Here is a 22375-nt window from a genome sequence, read left to right as displayed (position 1 = left end):
CCCAGTTTAGACTGATGATGGTAGTTCCTCTTCTCTCTTTTAGCGGACTGCTTCATTATTGAATTCTATGTTGGTCTCAGCAAAATGCAGAAGCAGTTGAGGATCTGAACACTTCTCTCGAGACGCCAGACTTTATGATTCTCTACACATGAAGTCAAGGTGTTGCTGAAACATTTTTTTTTCCTGAGGGGCTGATAATATTAAACAAGGAAAGATTAACAGAAACAAAAAATGTCTGGTAAGTGTGATTTGTGTCTGCTGGGACTGATCATTCTCTGCTCACTTCTCACAGGTGAACACATTTGTGCATGCTCTTTAAACTCCTGTGATAGAGTTAAATATAAATATACGAGCATAAAATGTTTAATAGAGCTGGTATGTCATGGAGTCTGTGAATGAGTTAGTTTGAACATGCTTTATTCTTCCTGACATTCATTTTCTGATCTCAGAGTCACTGTCACATTTGAAAATACTGTTTTGCAATGACTGACACTGAGAATGACCTGCTGTCACAGGGGTTTATATACTTTAATTTATTAATATTTAGCATAACTATCACTCAAATATACTGTGTCTCAGGTACCAGTGGAGTGAATGAGACTCATGTCTTCATCAGTTCTGGTGAAAATGTCCGTCTGCCCTGTAATAATGCTCTTTCCGACTGCAACTCAACTACATGGATCCATAGCAGATTCAGACATTCAGCAGCAGCTGAACTTATTTTTTCAGGGGTAAAGAATAAAGTCACAGAGAGACATGAGAGACTGAGTCTGGAGTCTGACTGCTCTCTGAACATCACAAACATCACAAAAGAAGATTATGGATCTTACAGCTGACATTCACCCCCCAGCCCGTGAGGGATGCATCTGTAGTTAGTGTAACGCAACGACCGTGAGCTCCCAACACAGGTCCCTGGGACAGAAACCAAGGGTGCTTCCATATAACTAGGGCACGAAGGCATCGCCGCGTGACCATGATCATACAAAAAAGATTCCACCTCGGTGAGAACCACTTGGTTTTGAGCCACCACTGCAGTGGTCTCATGTTCAGCAGGCCAAAAGGTATTACGTTGGACGCTGCTGCCATAAGACCCAACAGTCTCTGAAACTGTTTTACAGTGAGTGACTGGCCTAGCTTTATGTCTGAGACGGTTGAGAGAATCAATGCTATGTGAGCAGGCGATAGACGAGCACGCATTACATTCGAATCCCACACCACGCCTAGATAAGTGGTTCTCTGAGCTGGAGAAAGCACCATTTTCTTTGCGTTCTGTCTCAACCCCAACCTTTTCATGTGGGCGAGAACAACATCTCGATGTTGAACCGCCATCTGCTCTGATTGAGCCAGAATCGACAATTCATTTTAAAACATATTGTATGATGGAGGAAGTTCTGTATTACTGTTACTAAAAATAAAGCTGCATCTGATTATACTATGTTAGCTACTTGACAAAATAGTGTTTTTCTCTGAGGCAGTGGTAAAGCATGGTACTCACAAAAAATCAAGAAAATTAGATTTAAACAATAAGACTAAATGTGTTGAGCTATATAAAAACAAATCGTTTTCGGTCTATAAATATATCAAAACAGTTGTTCCCTTGTCTATTAAAACATGTTATATGTTAAAGCGTCTTTGGTGTTTCCATGGTTTCTACAAAATAAAACCGAAAACCGAGGGTAACGCGGGTATGACGCAATTGACAGGCTACTCCTCACACGTCCCGGAGCCATGGTTAAAACCGGAATTTTCTCACGATTTACAAAAAGTTGGAAACATTTGGGATATTGTAAGTACTTAAGTGAACAAAATATATAACACTGGCCTAGTGTTTTACTGCAGAAATATTACATATTGCAGCTTTAAACATTCTATTACATAATTTGAATCAAATTTCCATGACTTTTCCAAAACTTTCTGGTTTATTTATTTTTCCAAAACTTTCTGGTTTATTTATTTTTCCATGACTTTTCCAGGTTTTTCATGACCGTATGAACCCTGTTAATTTAGCCATAGCCAAAGCACTCTGTAGCCCAACACTGATCACCCACTGAAGATAAGCAGGGTTGGGTCTGGTCAGGACTGGATGGGAGACTCCTGAAAAAAAGTGGGAAGAGGCATTAGGGTGTACTCACACTAGGCGCTCTGAACTGTGCCCGAGCACGTTTGACCCTCAAAGCCCGGTTTGTTTGACAAGTGTGAGTGCTCCGTTCCGTGCCCTGGCGCGGTTCGTTTAGCCGGCCCTGGCCCGGAACGGCTACTACTTTTGTGTGCGCAACTGTCATCATTACGACGGCAAACATCTTTATTACTACTCTGATAGTACACTTATCAATTCATGTAATTAATCAGAGTGTATTTGAGTTTATAACGGGTCTGATTCTCACCTTATTAATGATCAGAAATTGTAGTTTGCGAGTAAAGCTGCAAATTCCACCATTAACATCAGCTGCTGTAATAATCCTCTGATAAGTGCAAGTGAAAACCGATACGCGGCATAAATGTATCTGTGCATTTCTTCCTGTTTTCTTCCATTCAAAAAGTTGCATCGTATATGACGTAAGCGTGCTCCGGCCTGGAACGTTCAGTGCAATGTGAGTGCAGGCCACCGGGGAAGTGGGGAGGGGGAGACAATCACGCTCGGGCTCGGTTCAAGGCAACCGTGCCTAGTGTGAGTACACCCTCAGTGCTGCTGGAAGAGGTGTTAGTGAGGACAGCAGGGGGCGCTGCTCACTCTGTGCTCTGTGTAGGACCTAACACCCCAGCATAGTGTAATAAGTACCGTCGCTCGATACCGCAAATATGCATATAAGGACTTTAACCCAGGGGTTAGGAATGTGCGTTGAATACCCCAGATTAACTGTCAACCCTGGGTATAGTATGAGCAGTGTGAAACGTGAATAAAGATAACCCAGGATTCCGTTTACCAGGGGTTTTGATTGACCCAGGGTTAACTATTTCAAGTGTGAAAAGCCTAAATAGATCATAATCATGACACAGCAGTTGTCGACCAGATTTGATGGTATTAAAATGACTATTGAACTCATCAGTGATCTTGACTTTGAGCTTCACTTTTCACTTTTTTCACATTTGTCTCTCATTTGAAATCTCACATGATTTATTGTTTCTTTTAGACCTGATGGATGTGAACAAGAAAGGAAAAACAGAAGCCAAAACATCTGTCACCTGCCCTCAGTGTAAAAAAGCTTCACATGTAAATCAAGACTGAAGATTCACATGAGATTCACACTGGGAAGAAGCGGATCAGGCTTTTGCTTTGAATTCACATCTGCCTTCTCGTTCTGAAGAAACACCATTTAACTGTGATCAGTGCGGTGAACAGTTTCACTGAGCATCAGTTCTGAAAGGAGAAGATTCATTCGTAATATTACAGTAAAAAAGACACGGCGGTGTGTGTTTCAGTGCAGGAAGTCCTTTACTACAGATGATGAAATTGAAAGAGCACCAGAAAACTCACACTGGAAAAAAAAAACCTTTAAGGCAAAGCTGCAGAACACACAATATCCAGGCGGCAGAGATGGGTAGGTTAAGGGATATGTAAGGAGTTGGATCTAGATCCAGGGGGTGGAGATGGGTAGGTTTAGATCCAGGGGGCAGAGACGGGTAGATTTAGGGATATGTAAAGTGGGAGGAGTTGGATCTAGATCCAAGCCCGCCCCCTGGATCTCGTGTTCTGTAGTGAGGACCATCTCGCTGAAGAAGAAGCCATACTTTTAATAGAGACATGAGTCTGATATTATTTTTTAACTCGTTCTTCATTGTTTTTGATTAGAACATGTAGTTTCTCTTCCACTTCTACTCTTCCATGCAAATTAAATTCTTCTTTGTATACTTTAATTAATTCATACATACATTAATTCAATACATTAATATACATACATTAATTCAATTCTTATCACAATACATTATCGTTTCAAAGCAGCTTCACAGAAAATGCATGCATCTACATTACAACTTAGAGTGATATATGTTTTCAGAGGTGTCTAAATTACAATTAGCTAATAATGTAATAATTTAAACAATGTATTGATTTAAGGGAGAAACAATGAGCTTATTGAACAGTATCGTGTTTTTTTTTTTTTTTTTTTTTTAAATCGCCAAGGTATCAAAAATACAAGTTCATATCAAAAATGTAAAAGTTATATACAATGAAATAATAAAGGTTAACAGTATCTTGGTGATGGTGAGCGGTGATGACATCACCGCTCGCGCTTTCTCTTCCCTCATTCAGTTTCAGCGTCGAGTCTTCTGAGGTGAGCAGTTCACGGTATTTCTCATATTTACACAGCTATCAAACACACTTTATACAGTTTGATTAAGCGGCATTTTACAGCCTTATTTCTGTATTGTTTTTATCGGGCACAGCACTATTTGTACGTCTTTTCTGGTGTCTTCCTACTGAAATGAACATTTAGTGCAGCAGCACGTGAGGAACATAGTTTGAATTCATTCAGATCTGAGTGATTTTGTCTGCTTTTGTACGTTCGTTTGCGTGATTGTTTCGATGTTTGGCGTTAGAACTGTTACTGAATGTCAAGTCAAAAGTCAAAGTTTAAGATCTGTGTGAGGAGAACTGACCATATGCACTGTTACTTCCCGGTTTTCGACAAGCGAACTCCCATTTCCTGATATAGCATTAACTCACTATTCTGACTTTTCCCCGTTGAATTGCAAGATATAATCTCACAGTTGCAAGTTATAGCCTAAAGTCAGAATTGTGACAAACTCGCAATTGCAAGAAAATGTTGACTTGGTAATTCACAATTGCAAGGTTATATCTCACAATTTGGAGAAAAGTCAGAATTGCGAGATAACGCAATTGTAAGGAGAGAAAGAGAGAGAGAAAAAAAAAAATAAACGAATTACAATTTCAGCTCACAATTCTGAAAAAAAAAAAAATCACAATTGCAAGAAAAAAAGTTGCAATTACTTTTTTTTTTTTTTTCATTTCGTGGCAGAAACAGGCTTCCATACCCATTCCGCAAAACCAAAAAAATAAATGTTGTGGTCATAATTCAATGCAGTTATCACAATTACCTAATTTGCAATAAAGACTAGATGATAATGGGAACATGTGAATTGGACACGCTCAAGCAACATTTTACCAGCACTTTAAATGTTGTTTTTAATGTGATGACCAAAAACATCATTTGTTCATTCTTTAGAGTAGGGCTGTGTATTGCCAAGAATCTGGCGATACAATACGTATCACGATACAGGGGTTACGATACGATATATTGTGATATATTGCGATATTGTAAGAAAGGTGATATATTGCGATATTTCTTGTTTTTTTTTGTTTTTTTGAAGTATCTAATTTTATAAAAAAGAACACAACCATATGCATAAAACCTGACAAGCAAATTTATTTTATTAAATCAATACAGTATCATTTGCATTTATATCACTAATCACTAGTGACTGCAGGATTCTTTAGGTGTATATGTTTTAAAGGTTCACAGTATAGCAGTTTTTAATTTCTAAACTATTTAACAACAGAAAGTGCATAGTCCATTCCATGACTGAATTACTGTTTGTTTTATATTTAATACTGTAAAGCTGTTTGCTTTAAAGTCTATTGTATAAAGTGCTATTTGAAGTACTGCAGAGCTGGTGCAACCATATCCACATCGCTATGATCAGATGCTTTCTTTCTGCTGCCACCGCTGTCAATTTTGTTGTGTTTATTTTGTTACTGAGAGGAAAACATCCAGTAAATACTACATATTCTTTCAAAACGCTTCTCAGCAGCGCGGATGGCGTCGAGATGTTAAGATTCAATGCATTTCCCGAGTATTGGATTTTAACATGGCCTATTTTGCAAACAAAATGACTCCTGTCGATTTCCTTAGTGGCTTCTTTATAGCTGAAGCCAAAATGAGTCCACACTTCAGCTCTATATACTGCCGGAGCAGAATCATTCTATCGTCTTGTGAGCTGGGTTTGCTAATGCTAACACTAGCGATGCACACACCTTCACCTTGCGCTTCTCCGGCTCCGCGTCAGTTTATGTCAGATAACACTGACATCTAGCGGTTCGGTTTTATACAGTCTGTGGTTTAAACTGAACACAAAGCCACGAATCTTGGATGCAAACAAATAAATGTATAAATATCGATACAGTGTTTTTGAGAATCGATACAGTATCGCCAAACATAATATCGCAATATTCACGTGTAACGATATTTTCTTACACCCCTACTTTAGAGATGGTCAGACATTGTAAAAAAAAAAAACATTAATTGCCATAATAAGCAGTAGATGGCAGTAGAGGAGCACATATTAGCATCTTATGTCATTTTACATTTGAACTACTAAATTAATGCTATGCCTGATTATTTGACTATATTTTGATTATAAACTAAGTATTACTCCACTGATGTTGGTAAAGCTATCTCAGTAATCCAAAAAGTGACATATGGTGCCACTTTTATATGGATTACATGAGCAGATGAGCAGAGAGTATTTCTTTTCATTTTGAATTGGTTTGTTTAAAAGTAGACATTGCAAGCTGTCTATACGCTAGATATATTTTTCATCCTCTGTCGTGAAACAACTTCCACACTCCGCACAAACACTGTATAAATATGTGCTGAGCGCTTTCATCTCACATATTCCATTTTAATGTTTTTATTAAATGGTTTTATTAAATTTTAATAATTAAAAAGCATGTTAATTTGTTAATTTAATTCATAAAAACAACCATTTTAATAAGAAAATACACAACACAATTTTTCACAAATTCTGTGTTGTGTATTTTCTTTTAATCAAATGAACATGCAGAACATGCATGATTTATATTTAAATAATTTTCATATTTCATATTTTTTATTCATATTTAAATAGTTTAAATACTTTCGCGGTATAATATTCAAACACACTAGTCTATATCACGATTTGATTTAGCTGTACTGACCTACTCTTTATTTATTCATCAAAAATTTTACAAATTCTGTGATATTCCGCATTATACAGTAATGTTTCCATCCGCATTAGATATCTGCTGAGATTCAGTAATACAATATATCACAATAATGAATACGCATGGTATTGTTTTCGCAAGCACTTGAATAATTATTTATTATGAATTATTACGTTTTTTATAATACATTTTAAGAATAATTCCTCCATCAAAACACCGCTGTATGCTGCGTCAAGGAACACGCACTCAGATGTAAACAAGCCCAACTTGCTTAAGAAGCACATAGTGGAACGAGTGAAAGAGATGCCCTGAATGAAAGTGTATGTTCACTCTCTGATGATGATGGAACTGCAGAAATGCAGCGGTTACCCCTGAAACCACATTAACAAAGCAGCTGTGCTACTGAACAGTATTTAAAATGCTTCAAACAACCATTCAGTATTTTGTATTCCCAATGTTGTTCATCACAGCACCAAATACTTAATACTTAAAGACTTAATAGGCTATTTATTTTCCAACTTAAACATTTTTATATTTTAATGTGGACTACAACATGCCCTATAATGATTGAAAAAGTTCTTAAATCTGTTATACTATGACAACATTTATTTCAATTCTGTGATAATACCGTATACCATGATAAAAGCCTCAGCAATTATCGCAACATGAAAATTTTATACCGTCACATGCCTAATCCGCGTTTTCTGCATTGCAGAAATCATAACCCTCTAAGCACATATGAATGCACGTGTAATATTTATATTCATTTAAAAGCAAAGTTTAATATTACTTGTCAATTAATATAATAATTATCTGAATATATTGTGTGAATTAAAAGTAATTCATATAATATAAATGTAATAGCAGCAAACAGTGAATGTTGTTGAAATTTTCTCTCTAATAAAAAACATGGAGACTGTTTATTGATGTCTTTTAATGTTTTATTCTTGCAAGAAGGTCAGACAGCAGCTAGCTCCACCATGTGTGACAGAAAATAAGCAACTTGCTTCTCTGTTTTTATACCTTTTTGGCTTACTGTTCCCAATAACTGTGTTAATAGAATCCCATGATACCTAGTGTTCCCAAAACAAGCAGAGGCAAGCAAAATCAAGCAGGTCATTGTGAAATCTTCTCATTTTCAGGCTGAAGTAGGCCTTACAGGCCTCAACAGGAAATATATTTCAGTAAATATATGGAGTAAATACATATAAAGCAAATATGAATAAATAGCATATATTAAATAGAAATTTCCTTTACATGACCAATTTTGTCTCCAAAGTTTTTTTACTGTATGCTTTCTTTTGGAGCGAGAGATACAGGGGGAGTGGCTTTATTGCATCAGATACATGTTACTTCGCTCACAGCTGAATGGTCGAGTTTGGGTTTATGATTTCCAACCCAGAATAAAACCTGCTCTGGACCATGGCAATGCACACAGCTAAAACTCATTCCACCTCCCTGAGCCCGAAAAACCAGAGTTTGCTCAAATTAACCTGGGTACCGTGGCGTAACTTTGTTTTAAAAAGTTTGTGTATGTACATTAGGTAATAAATACGTGGATCTGCTTTTGTTAATAGATTGTCCTGATGGACTAGTGGCAGCATTTTCATTTAGCGTGAAAGAGGTTCAGGGTTCTAATCCATTCATGTATGATTTTTTTTTTTCCTCATTAAAACCAAAGATGTTCATCAGTGATTGTATATCAAGAGCAGGGACACGTTTATGTGTATTTTGTTTTGTGATTTCAACGTAACGAATAGAGAGTATCTGCAACAGTTAAGCGATAGACTGAAGCGCTCCTCCGTGTGAATCCGCAGTGTACACAAGCGCCAAGAGAACACTGTTGCGCCTCTTATAACAGTGACAACGAGCACTAAACATGATTTCAAAAACAACACATCCCAGCACCAGATCGCCTATTATTAACACAAATTGATAATCAACTAGAAGTGTTTCTTTTGTATTACATATCTGTGCCGCGAGATGTTTCAGAAAGTGGTGGGGACAATATCGACCCTTTCAAAAAGTAGTGGGGACATGTCCCACCCATCCCACCCGCGAATTACGCCTGTGCCTGGGTAGCAACTGAAACAAGCTTTGTGCAACAGACCACAAAAGTATCAATTAGTATAAAAACAAATTTTTTGTTTTTGGCAGATCAGCCCCTCCCACACTGCAATTCATAATAAGTGAAGCTCCTCCCACTACAATTCACCAATAAATGCTGGAATATTCCCATTAGACCAGCATCAAAGCATCAGGAAGAGCTGAAATCTGCAAAGACTGAGTTTACTAAAGAGGACAGTAAGAACATGAGTGATCCAGAACCCTGCAGAATGAAACACACTGAAGATACTGAAGAACAAAGAGGTTGGTGTTTATTCTTCATTCATTCATGATGCTGAACAACATTCATGTTAGAAAGATTCAAGCACTTCATCACAGTTAGATAAACAGTTCAGTGTTTCCTCCAGATATTTATTTTTTTGTAAGTTTTATGCTAAGATTTAAACTGCCACAGTTAGAGAAGGCTATATTTATAATCTATGGCAAAAATACTATTATAAATAAGGTTAGTTGATAATTCGATAGCTCGAAAAGTTATTCTAGAAAAATCATGAGTCATCAATAATTTGATCAAATTTGATTTAAAAAAAACATTTAGTGGGGAATAAATAAAAGGTAAATCTTCCACATTGGTCTTTGTATTGTTATAAAATACTTTGATGAAAAACAAGTAATTATATTTATATACTATAAACCATATACCATAAAATAAATACATTTATTTAAAATGCGTAGCGCAGCTTTTTAATGAGGCAGCAAGATAAGGTAGATAGGACAGAACAAGATAGGCTGTTAATAATCTTATTGTAAAGGTATTATAATATTATAATTACAAATTATTGCAAAATAATAATGTTTAATTTATATAGCGCCTTTCCCGAGTTCAAGGATGTTAGGTAGCATAGTAAACAGTCAATTCACTCAACTCACAGTGCTTTCAGATGGAGAAGCATTACCTATCACAGAGCCATGTAGCCTTTGTGATTGCATTATCCTACTTAGCCAAATCAGTTTAATTTTCGATTAATCGTGCAGCCCTAATGGAAACGATGACATTCCTATTTAAGTTTGAAGGGATTAAAGCATCTGTTTATGCCATTAAGAAAATGTAATTTTGCCAAAGAAGTACTTTTACATTAAGTAGCCAAATGGTAATTTAAAAGCAGTCTAGTTCAGTGTAATATGTTAAGTTACCATATCATCATGCTTAACACTGAGAATTAGAATAATTGTGACGATCGGAGGCAGATATCTAAATCAGAGAAAATCATTGTGGGTTGGTAGCAGGTGGATAATTTCTTTCTTAAAGCAGATTCAGGTGAAGTTTCAGCTGATCTGCGCAGTCACGCTGGAGGCATTCTTCATAGTGACCTAGGACACAGAGTCTCATTCCCCTTCTCAGGGAACCATGGTTAAATGCGTAACCTGAGACGTTCTCACTACAGAAACATGGGATTTATTCCTATAATATTTTAAATATAATAATTTTAAGATTTGCTAAACATGAAATTAAACTTTTTTCTTTTTATTTTAGACCTGATTGAAGCGAATGAGCAGAGTGAAGAACTGAGTGAAGTGGAGGAGACTAAAGAAGCAAAAAAGACTTATATGATAAAGAAAAGAGCCAATAAATCCTTCATCTGCACTCAGTGTGGAAAGAGTTTCACATACAAATGCAAGCTTGAGATTCACATGAGAATCCACACTGGAGAGAAGCCATTTACATGTGATCAATGTGGAAAGAGTTTCATGGAATCTGCAACCCTTAAAAGTCACATGAAAATCCACACAGGAGAGAAGCCGTTCACATGTGATCAGTGTGGGAAAATGTTTTTTGGGTCATCAGCTCTGAAAACACACCTGAAAGTTCATACAAAGGAGAAGCCACATTCATGTTCTGTGTGTGGAAAGAGTTTTTCACTGCTGGGAAATTTACAGAGACATCAGAAAATACACACTGGTGTGAGAGAGTACATGTGCTTTGAGTGTGAGAAGACTTTTACTACAGCAAAATGTTTAAAAGTGCACCAGATTATTCACACTGGAGAAAAACCTTACAAGTGTTCACACTGTGACAGGAGATTCAGTCAGTCAGCAAATCTGAAAAGACATGAGATGATCCACAGCAGAGAGAAGCCGCACACGTGTGATCAGTGTGGAAAGAGTTTCACTATTAAAAGTTACCTGAATCTACACATGAGGACCCACACTGGTGAAAAACCTTACAAGTGTTCATGCTGTGACAAGAGATTTAGTCATTCAGTAAATCTGAAAACACATGAGAGAATCCACCGCAGAGAGAAGCCGCACACCTGTAATCAGTGTGGAAAGAGTTTCACTACTAAAAGTCACCTGGAGCGACACATGAGGATCCACACTGCCGAAAAACCTTACCAGTGTTTATGCTGTGACAAGAGATTCAGTCAGTCAGCATGTCTGAAAAGACATGAGAGGATCCATACTGGAGAGAAGCCGTTCACATGTGATCAGTGTGGAAAAACATTTCTTAGGTCACCAGATCTGAAGAGACACTTGACAGTTCATATGAAGGAGAAGCCACATTCATGTTCTGTGTGTGGAAAGTGTTTTTCACAGCTGCAAACTTTACATGTACATCAGAAAATACATACTGGTGTGAGAGAGTACGTGTGTTTTGAGTGTGAGAAGACTTTTACTTCAGCGAAACATTTAAAACAGCACCAGATGATTCACACTGGAGAAAAACCTTACAAGTGTTCACACTGTGACAAGAGATTCAGTCGGTCAGCAAATTTGAAAACACATGAGAGGATCCACAGCAGAGAGAAGCCGCACACGTGTGATCAGTGTGGAAAGAGTTTTACTACTAAAAGTTTACTGAAGCTACACATGAGGATCCACACTGGAGAAAAACCTCACAAGTGTTCATACTGTGACAAGAGATTCAATCATTCAGCAAATCTGAAAGCACATGAGAGGATCCACACTGGAGAGAAGCCATTCACATGTGATCAGTGTGGAAAAACATTTATTGGGTCATCAGACCTGAAGAGACACCTGACAGTTCATACGAAGGAGAAACCACATTTATGTTCTGTGTGTGGAAAGAGTTTTTCACAGGCGTGTAATTTACATACACATCAGAAAATACATACTGGTGTGAGAGAGTACATGTGCTTTGAGTGTGAGAAGACTTTTATTTCAGCAAACCAATTAAAACAGCACCAGACGATTCACACTGGAGAAAAACCTTACAAGTGTTCATACTGTGACAAGAGATTCAATCAGTCATCTTCTCTGAAAACACATGAGAGGATCCACACTGGAGAAAAACCTTACAAGTGTTCACACTGTGACAAGAGATTCAGTTGTTCATCATCTCTGAAGATACACCTGACAGTTCATACGAAGGAGAAGCCACATTCATGTTCTGTGTGTGGAAAGAGTTTCTCACGGCTGCAAAATTTACAAGCACATGAGAAGTTACACACTGGTGTGAGAGAGTACATGCGCAGAGAGTACAACTGTTTAAAACGGCACCAGATTATTCACACTGGAGAAAAACCTTACAAGTGTTCACACTGTGACAAGAGATTCAATCAGTCAGAAAATCTGAAAACACATGAGAGGATCCACACTGGAGAGAAGCCGCACACATGTGATCAGTGTGGAAAGAGTTTCACTATTAAAAGTAACCTGAAGATACACATGAAGATCCATGCAGTGGAGAAACCACATCACCACAGTCTGAAATCACAGTAAGTAGTTCATCTTTATGTGCTTTATAAGCTCTAAATTTCATCACTAGAATAGTACCCGTACCATCCGATTTAACCTTCCCACACAGGTTGCACATGCGCATTGAATGTGTTTTGCTCTAATCAGTTGTTCCATGAGGTGGCAGCACTGGCCTGGGCCATTGTTTCACAGTAGAAAACAAAACTAAAGAGACAGAACAACAACAACAGATGCCCACATTAACCAGCACTTCTGTGAGGGGATTATGAGAGAGCCACAACTTAAGTTTAAAAGAGCACAAAACATTTTGATAAATGTTCTAGTGTGCATGTGTCAACTGTGGCCCGTTTGTTAAGAAGTCCTTAATACACAGACAGATGTTGTGCTGTATGCCAAGGTCAGGAGTGCAATCTGCTGGCTACGATAGTATTAAATGCAGAACTGTAGTCCATGAACAGCACCATGTCCCTTGGTGTTCCAGGTGGAACAATACTGTGTGGAGGGTAGTGGAGATGGCATCATCTGTCGACCTGTTGGCCCCCTTCTGGTGAGGGTCCAGGCTGGGTGGCAGAGCAGCCTTGATGTGATGCAGAACCAGTTTCTCCAGGCATGATTGCAGGTGTCAGTGCAATGACCGTGTAATCATTGAAGAATGTTATGACAGCCTGCTTTGGCACTGGCACTACTGTGGTTGCCTTCAGGCAGGTTGGAACAGTGCACTCCAAGAGAAAAAGGTTAAAGGCATTAGTGAATGTCTTACCTAACTCTGCAGCAAAATCTCAGAGATCTCTGGACCAGCTGCTTTCCGAATGTTGCTTTTATGGAGAGTGCCAAGCAGGCTGGATGACGAGTATCTGCCTGTCGGTGGCGGGAACTGGACTGATGGTAGTCCCAGTTCCTTCAACCTCGAAGCAGCCGGAGAACTGGTTAAGCTGCTCTGCCACTGAAGCAATGCTGTTGGTCAGGGGCCGTATTCACAAAACATCTTAAGGCTAAAAGTAGCTCCTACATTTCCGATTTAGGAGAAACTCTTAAAAATAATGGGCGTGTCAGTCATAATTTAAGGAATCCTACATTTTTGCTCTATGAATATTTCTCAAAGCATTTTAGCGCTAAAACTATCTCCTAAATCTGTGAAACGTTAGGAGTAGTCAAGAGGACTCCTAACTCGCTAAGACCAAATCACAAACAGTCCTAATCCACCCAAAGACACTGTACACCATTGAGGCAATAGCAATAGAGCCTTAGGTGCCGAACTTTTTCTTCATAAATGCAATACATATTTTGATTTATAGATTTGAATCTATGATAAGACGCCAAAAATAAATCTTTAACAAATAAATAAATATTGTCCGATTTACCTGTGGCAATGGTTTTCATGAGTTCACACTAACAAATGATTGAATAGAGTAAAAAAAAAAAAAAAATGAATAAGCGTATTTGGTGTGCTGTCCAAGGGGATCGAGGGCTCCGGGCTTGAAATTCAGCCCAAACCCAAAAGTTCTCCCTATATCCCCAGCCGAGAGTGAGGAACTGGGTGGCGGAGAAATGCAGAAAACTGACGAAGTAACTATAGGCGAGTCGGCTCTTGTCTGTGTATATATTCATCCTCTCGAGCTGATTTGAATGTGTTTCTCTCAAACTTGGTTTATAAAATATAATTTATCGCTTGAATTCTTCATTCTCTTGAGATGCAGACATCCAAGAGGCGGTCCGCAATTAACTGTATATACTAGTTTAATTAGTGACACTTAGCCTACATTTTAAAACCTTTATTTGAATATGGAAACATGACACCTCATATTTCTATGATTAAATCGCTGACTCCTCCATCAGCCAATCACTGTGTGTATACTCCATGGCAACAAGGTCAACCCCGCCCTTACTCTTAGCTTAAGACTTCAGTCTATTCCATAGTAAAAGTTTGTCTCAGCAGCTTTGTGAATAGTTTTTAAGAGAAAACTCTTAGCTAAGAACTTTTACTGCTATTTAGGAGAACTCTTAGTGGTAAGATAAAATGTTTTGTGAATACGGCCCCAGGCTGCTGGTGTTTTTAATACCCAGTTGGGGTCTGAGTTGCCGAAGTGGTCTATAGGCTGATTTAGCATCCTGGCTAAATCATCCTGGCTGCACTATACTGCTAAAAGTCACCGGAGTGGAAAGCAGAATTGGCAGGAATGTTACATTATTGGTCATCCACAGCTTGCTGTTACGAAACATGCAAACCCATTTTGTGGTGTGACATTGTCAATGCAGCATTTTAGGTAAAATAGCACAGAAGATGTATAGATACCAATATTGTCATTTACAAATACAGTCCAGTCAGGGCAGCTGAAGCAGTCCTACAGCTGCTCACACGCCCCTCTGGCCACATTTGTATTGCTCCAGCAGTTGGTTTGACCCTGTTGATAAGTAGTCTGTATTCCAGAGTCAGAAACAATGAAATTTGGTCAGACAGTCCCAGATGGAGGAGAGGCGAGGCCTTATGTCCATGCTTGTTGCTATAAACATGGTCAAGTGTGTTTTTTCTTCTTGTGGGGTGCTAGACATGCTGGTAAAATAACATCTTGCTAGCCAAATAACCTCTGCTGGGATAACTGGGTTGAGCCAAGTCTCTGTGATTACATGACACAGCAGCAGTCCTGGATGGTTTTTTTTGCGTGGATGTAATAAGTTCCAGCTCCTCGATTTTGTTGGGAAATGATCTTGCTTGGCAGTGGAGGCTCGGCAGTCAAGTCAAGTCACCTTTATTTATATAGCGCTTTTTACAATGCAGATTGTGTCAAAGCAGCTTTACAGTGATAACTGGTATATAATTTTGGCTGCACAGCAGCTCTTGAAGAAAATGGTGTCAATGCAGGCAGATCAAAGCACTGTTGAATATCAAATGTCAAGTCCAATGTCAAGTGTCCCCAACTAAGCAAGCCAAAGGCGACAGCGGCAAGGAACCCAAACTCCAACAGGTGACATAAGGTGGCAAATAGGTGTTTAAATGGAGAAAAAACCTTGCGAGAAACTAAGCTTAGTCGGGGAGCCAGTTGTCCTCTGGCGAACAGTGCTTTGTTACGATTCAGGTAGCTATCATAAGTCAGATGGGATCGCAACATTAAGTATTTATTCCAGTTCCATCCATTTGAGGATCGTATTCATCACGCCGGTATGGACGGTTTGTTGAGGAACTGCGCCACTGGTTATCGTGTCGATGAGGCCTTCACAATGGATGATCTAGTTGACTCAATCTCTGCTGATACTTCAGGGCTGCGTTGTGGTCGTGTCAAGGCGTAGGTCCTCGATCTCACCTGAATATGGCCCGGATCCGGTTGACTACGGTAAACCTCGTGATAAACAGAATGACTAATATTAGCGTAGATGCCATTCTTCTTCTGATGTAACGAGTACAGTCTGGTGGCAGTGGAGGCTTGTGTGGGACCCTGCCTAGCTTGCATCCCGGCTCTGCAGCCTCACATCTGCTTCCCCTCTCTGTGCCACATTGGTCGCTTTCCGGCTGGGAGAGTAATCTACAGAGACCCTGGTGGTCTGAAGAGCTCAAACGGTATACCGTGTCTGGGATCTTCCTGGTTGAAAATAAAGCCCCATGGTATCAAACCGATGATGAGCTCATGCCAATTGTATTTTGCACATGCCTGTGCATATGTGGCACTCAGTAAAAAATAAGCTGCCAATAAACTATACAAAAGGTACTATTACATGGAATGCTGAGCTGCTGCATGTACATGCACCGCCATTTTGGGAAAGCATGCATCCAAATACGCTTTTTTTTTTTTTTAATCTGTAACATTACTAACAGTTGCTATTTTCATAAAAGTACAATTGCTTGTGTTTACATGAAGAATTTGAAACCTACATTTAACAATATTTAACAACAAATTAATATTATATTGCTCTTTGTCTACTAGAGGTGCAGGTGCTTGTTGTGTAAAGTTGAAAAGAGTAAGGACAAACAAACACACGCATCTGTACAGCTTCCGGTGCAAGCTGTGTTAAACTGAAATCAGAAATATTTATTGTTCATCTTACATCATGTCTGTTGTTGACACTTGTTTGTTTTTGTCATAACTACCAGAGAGAACGCCAGTGATCCTGCAGAATGAAACTTCATGATACTGAAGAACAAAGAGGTTGGTGTTTATTCTTCATTCCTCATTCATTCATGCTGAAGAACATGCTGATGATCACTAGATTTACATTGTTTCATGATCAAACTAGTGATTTATAACACACATCATCTTAATGATTTAAAAAAGGGCTTTTCACACTGTGCTTAACCCTGGGTTATCGTCGTTCTAAACAGCTTTTAACCCCGGGTCAAGGAGCGTTTCACACTTGTAATTTAGATGCAGGGTTAGCACCGCTTTTTACCTGGGGTTATGAAATCCTGCGTATGATAGTAAAAATGTCAAACGGCGATGGAAAACGTGATAATTGGAGAGAAAAAGAGACACCGCAAATATGCAGATAAGGATTTTAACCCAGGGTTTAGGAATGTGCATTGAGAAAAGCTATTTTATGAATACCCCAGATTAACTGTCAACCCCGGGTATAGTATGAGTAGTGTGAAACGTTAATTAAAATAACCCAGGATTCTGTTTACCAAGGGTTTAGAATGACCCAGGGTTAACTATTTAAAGTGTGAAAAGCACTAAATAGATCATAATCGTGCACAGCAGCTGTCAACCAGATTTGAGGGGATTAAAATGACTATTGAACTCATCAGTGATCTTGACTTTGGGCTTCACTTTTCATTTCACTTTTGTCTCTCATTTGAAATCTCACATAATTTAATCTTTCTTTTAGACCTGATGGACGTGAACAAGAAAGGAAAAACAGAAGCCAAAACATCTGTCCCCTGTCCTCAGTGTAAAAAACCTTTCACATGTAATTCAAGGCTGAAGATTCACATGAGATTCACACTGGGAAGAAGCGGATCAGGCTTTCACTCTGAAATCACATCTGCCTTGTCATTCTGAAGAAACACCATTTAACTGTAATCAGTGCAGTGAACAGTTTCATTGAGCATCAGTCCTGAAGAAACACCTGAAGATTCACCCAAAGGAAGATTCATTCGTAATATTACATCAGAAAAGGCATGCGGTGTTTCAGTGCAGAAAGTCCTTTACTACAGATGAAAAACTGAAAGAGCACCAGAAAATTCACATTGGAAAAAAAAAAAACCTTTAAGGCAAAGTTCAGGAGCTGAAGAAGAGGCCATGACACCTTTTAATAGAGACATGAGTCTGATATTATTTTTTAACTCATTTTTTTATTGTTTTTGATTAGAACATCTAGTTTCTCTTCCACTTTGAATACAAATTCAATTTAATTCAGTTCTTATTTGTACAGCGATTTTCACAATACATTATCGTTTCAACTGTTCTTGATGGGCAGTAATTGAGGCTGGATCATAAAACCTTGTCAAAGGTTGTACATTTACAATTGTATTTCTGATGCTTTCGAATTTCTCAGTGAAGAAATTTATAAAATCATTATTACTAAGCTGTAATGTAATATTCTGTTCTGGTGATGTCTGTTTATTCTCTTGTTAAACTTGCCACTGTACTAAACAAGAACCTTGGATTGTTTTGGTTGTTTTCTATGAGTTTGCGGAGATGCTCAGCCCTGGCTGCTTTTAGAGTCTTTCTATAATGGGACGAGCTGTCTTTCCACGCGATTCTGAAGACCTCTAAACGAGTTTGTCTCCATTTGTGTTCTAGATTACGAGTTTCTCTTGATAGTGTGGTAGATTTTCCCCTATGCACCTGACTTATGTTTACCTGTTTACCTGGGGCGTCTCCCTGATCTTTCGGGGCGTCTCCTAATCGACACCCAATTATATTTCGGTCAACGTCTTGACCCTAGTGCTCCCTAACTTCATTTTCTACTCAAAATACTACATTCACACTCAAAAAGATTGAGAATGTTACCATCATTGTGTATTGTGTACCAAGTACTGAGTATTCTGTGTTCAAGTGCCGCATTACTTCTAATATGAATTACTTATCTATTGTATTATTTACTTATATGTTTCTAAGTAAAACATACACTTTAAAAGCAAGGTTTAATTCAGTGTTATATTGTTTGAGTAAAATGTATTGCAAAAGAAACTTCAACAAAGTAGAAATTACTCAACCTTTTACTGGCCAATTTAAAATTTCTTATTTTCTTTGTTAATTTTACTTATCTTAGTTAAGTAAAGTTACTTAAAGGTGCCCTAGAACCCTATTTCACAAGATGTAATATAAGTCTAAGGTGTCCCCTGAATGTGTCTGTGAAGTTTCAGCTCAAAATACCCAAAAGAGTTTTTATTATTCAATTACTTTAAATGCCTATTTTGGGGCATAATTAAAAATGCGCCGATTCTGTGCGTGTCCCCTTTATATGCTCGCGCTCCCCGCCCCAAGCTCGCAACTCTATAATACATTGCATAAACAAAGTTCACACAGCTAAAATAACCCTCAAAATGGATCTTTACAAAGTGTTCGTCATGCAGCATATCAGATCATGTAAGTATAGTATTTATTTGGATGTTTACATTTGATTCTGAATGAGTTTGATAGTAGCCTATGCTGCGGCTAACAGGGCTAAAGGTAACGTTACACTGTTGGAGAGATTTATAAAGAATGAAGTTGTGTTTATGAATTATACAGACTGCAAGTGTTGATGAAAATAATGACATGGCTCTTGTCTCCGTGAATACAGTAAGAAACAATGGTAACTTTAACCACATTTAACAGTACATTAGCAATATGCTAATGAAACATTTAGAAAGACAATTTACAAATATCACTGAAAATATCATGATATCATGGATCATGTCAGTTATTATTGCTCCATCTGCCATTTTTCGCTATTGTCCTTGCTTGCTTACCTGCATAAAGTCTGTTGTTTCGGCTGAGCTGCTCCAGACGTTAATACTGGCTTGTCTAATGCCTTGAATATGAGCTGGTATATGCAAAATATTGGAGGCGTACATATTAATGATCCCGACTGTTGTGTCACAGTCGGTGTTAAGTTGAGATTCGCCTGTTTTTCAGTGGTCTTTTGCACAAATCAAATTTACATAAGAAGGAGGAAACAATGGTGTTTGAGACTCACTGTATGTCATTTCCATGTACAGAACTCTAATTATTTAACTATGCCGAGGTAAATTCAATTTTCAATTCTATGGCACCTTTAATTCCATATTTGAAATTTACTTAAAAAATATGCATGCGAAAACTTGCGAAAGAAAAATTAGGTAAATTTTACTTATTGTTTTTTACAGTGTAGGTAAAGCAAGATCTGCCCAAATCCTGTGTTTATTAGTTTGTTGGTTGCTCAATATCATGGGGCTATTATATTTAGATGGTTGTCTAGCTGTCCCTAAGTGTCATTTCCCCTTTTCTTATTTTTGGACATATTGAAAGCAGATTCAGAATGTTAGTTTAACAGAGAATATAAAGAACTGCTGTGAGACCAGTGAATAATCAAAAGAAATTAAATTAATATGATAATTAACAGAATTTGAAGCAGTCTCTGTAGTGATCATTGAGACGCAGCACCTGCCCACAAGTGAGGGAATGGAAGTCCTTCTGTGTTCTGTGTGGATCATCAGTCAGTTGAACAGTCAGCCTGTTGCATTGGATCGTCAGCCAGTGATGGCACTCAAAGGCCTGGTGTTGTGGTGTATGGGCTACATTGTTTCTCTGTCTCTCAGACAGTGTGGCTTGTTATCAATCCTGTCACACAATTTCATAATGCAAGGCAAAATTGTCCTTAGGAAAAGTCTCAAGTGAAAGTTTCACCTTTCCCTGCACTGTATCAGTCCTCTCCATGCTGACCCCTTCAAAGGGTCAACTTCCTCTTTCAGGAGGGGAGCTGAAGGCCCATCAGCCACTTCCTCTTCTTCTCTTCATCTTGTCTTGTTGAACAGACTTCAGTCTATTTGCTCCCATTTGTCAAGGTGGCTGTTCCATGCCTGGTCTGAAATGTGAACACTCAAGAGAACCGCATAATTCAAATTAATCCTACAGCTCTTTATTTAAATTCCAATTTCTTAGCCAAAATCAATGTCCCTTAATTCCAAAAGTCTCATCTGGTTAACACAACAGCAGTTCCTCATTCTATTAATAAGCTTAGTTCTTCTTTGCAAGAAAAAGCAGTAAACTACTCTAATTAATATGTTGTAATGTAATAGCAAAGAATTCTGTCTTTTCTCTTTGCTAGAAACTAAAATTACTGTAAGATGTCCGTTATGTGCCTGTTCAAATCATAATTTCTATTTAACTTGGTCACCCAATCTTGTTCTCATTCAACACAACACACAAAAGTTATCTTCGTTAACAAAAAACAAAATCTTAGCATCTCTGCAATGGATCAACTTTTCATACTGTCTCCCAAGGATAACGGGATACACATTCTAGACGTCTTCAGATACAGTGTACAATATTTACACACGCAATTATTATCTTACTATTTATTCATAATTTTTAGACCTATTTCTCAAATTTATGTAACCAATCTGAGCCAATACATAGGCCTATAAATCAAAGTCTAACCCATAAAAGTTTCTCCACAACTCAAAATTTCATAATTCTCATAGGTGCATATTCCTATTATTTATACCTTTAAAAATTTCAGCATTCATTTATTTATTTCAAAATGTAACTATATTGATCTATTAATCATATTTAACTTGTAAGGTTCCACCCACTAGCCCAACGACAGCATCTAGTGGTCTGGTCGAAGGTATTTCGCGTGTACGTCCTCTGGCACGTCTGTAAAAATCATCTCAATTTAATACAACTTTGATTTCTAATTCAATTCTGACTTCGTGAATAATTTAATCTGACTCCAATTATAAATGACTCTTAGTTTCACAATTTTTCCGATGTAACAGCTGATCATAAGATTAGTTGTGCTTTAATTTGGATCTTAGATTTTTCTGATTATCTTACGCTTTCAATTATTCGTTTACTGCGGTCCCGGTATCGCTTTAGAAAAGTCACTTCGGCCGACTGAATGCTCTTCTCGGACACAAACTCGTCAGTTCTGACTTTAGACATTGGATGCAGGGCAAATATCTACCTTTAAGTTGGTCACGCTCTGCTTACTCGTAACAAAAAGCATAGTTTTTATATATTTGCGAAAACTGCAACTTATTTAAGGCAGCGATAGTCAGAAATCAAAATGGACTTAATTGATGTGCCCTATGCTCCATCTATTAAACCTTCCGTATGATCTATCCTGAACACAGATTTGTGGTAATACCTTCGCTTTAACCTACTAGAAATAATGAATTAAGAACATTGCAGAATAAATCAAGAATAACATTTATTGTTTTTGCCAGGCAGGATAAAACATCAATTAAAGAATTAAAAGAATACATCACACAACCGATCAGCATAAAATACAAAGTACAATTCAAAACAAAATATTAAAAAGAATTTTAAAGAGTCAGCATACCTGGCAAATAGAGAGATACACACAGCAATTGTGCGGGAAGTTCTGAATGCAGATTCTTCCTTGAGTGGTTTGCCAAATCCCTTTAAATACCCCAAGTCTTAACAAAAGGACTGTAAACATTTAGTACCCAAATATTTATGCAGCTTTTGTTGGACCTTTTCTCGTGCCCCAAAGGGTCACACGCCTGGT

The 22375-nt window shown here is 38.0% G+C and overlaps 1 protein-coding gene across 12 annotated transcripts in view; it reads left to right on the top strand.

Annotated features, from left to right (window-relative positions):
- LOC127509895 (gastrula zinc finger protein XlCGF57.1-like) overlaps positions 1-18324 on the top strand; it is a 258569-nt gene extending 240245 nt beyond the window's left edge. For 7 of the 12 annotated variants that reach the window (XM_051889187.1, XM_051889184.1, XM_051889186.1 and 4 more), the window contains 3 exons: positions 10542-12744; positions 16809-16863; positions 17540-18324. In XM_051889187.1, the coding sequence (XP_051745147.1) occupies positions 10542-12744; positions 16809-16836 (2231 nt within the window). In that variant the 3' untranslated portion in view covers positions 16837-16863; positions 17540-18324. Of the gene's footprint in view, positions 1-4110; positions 4272-9097; positions 9311-10541; positions 12745-16808; positions 16864-17539 lie in introns of those variants that run through there. The other 5 variants (XM_051889175.1, XM_051889177.1, XM_051889170.1 and 2 more) reach the window with 4 other exon arrangements.
- Positions 18325-22375: the final 4051 nt, after the last annotated feature.

Source organism: Ctenopharyngodon idella, chromosome 3 (genome assembly GCF_019924925.1).
Source record: "Ctenopharyngodon idella isolate HZGC_01 chromosome 3, HZGC01, whole genome shotgun sequence".
In the NCBI taxonomy this organism is placed as follows: domain Eukaryota; kingdom Metazoa; phylum Chordata; class Actinopteri; order Cypriniformes; family Xenocyprididae; genus Ctenopharyngodon; species Ctenopharyngodon idella.
The sequence above is the reverse complement of the archived record's forward strand: the minus strand, read 5'-3'. Positions and strand labels throughout refer to the sequence as shown.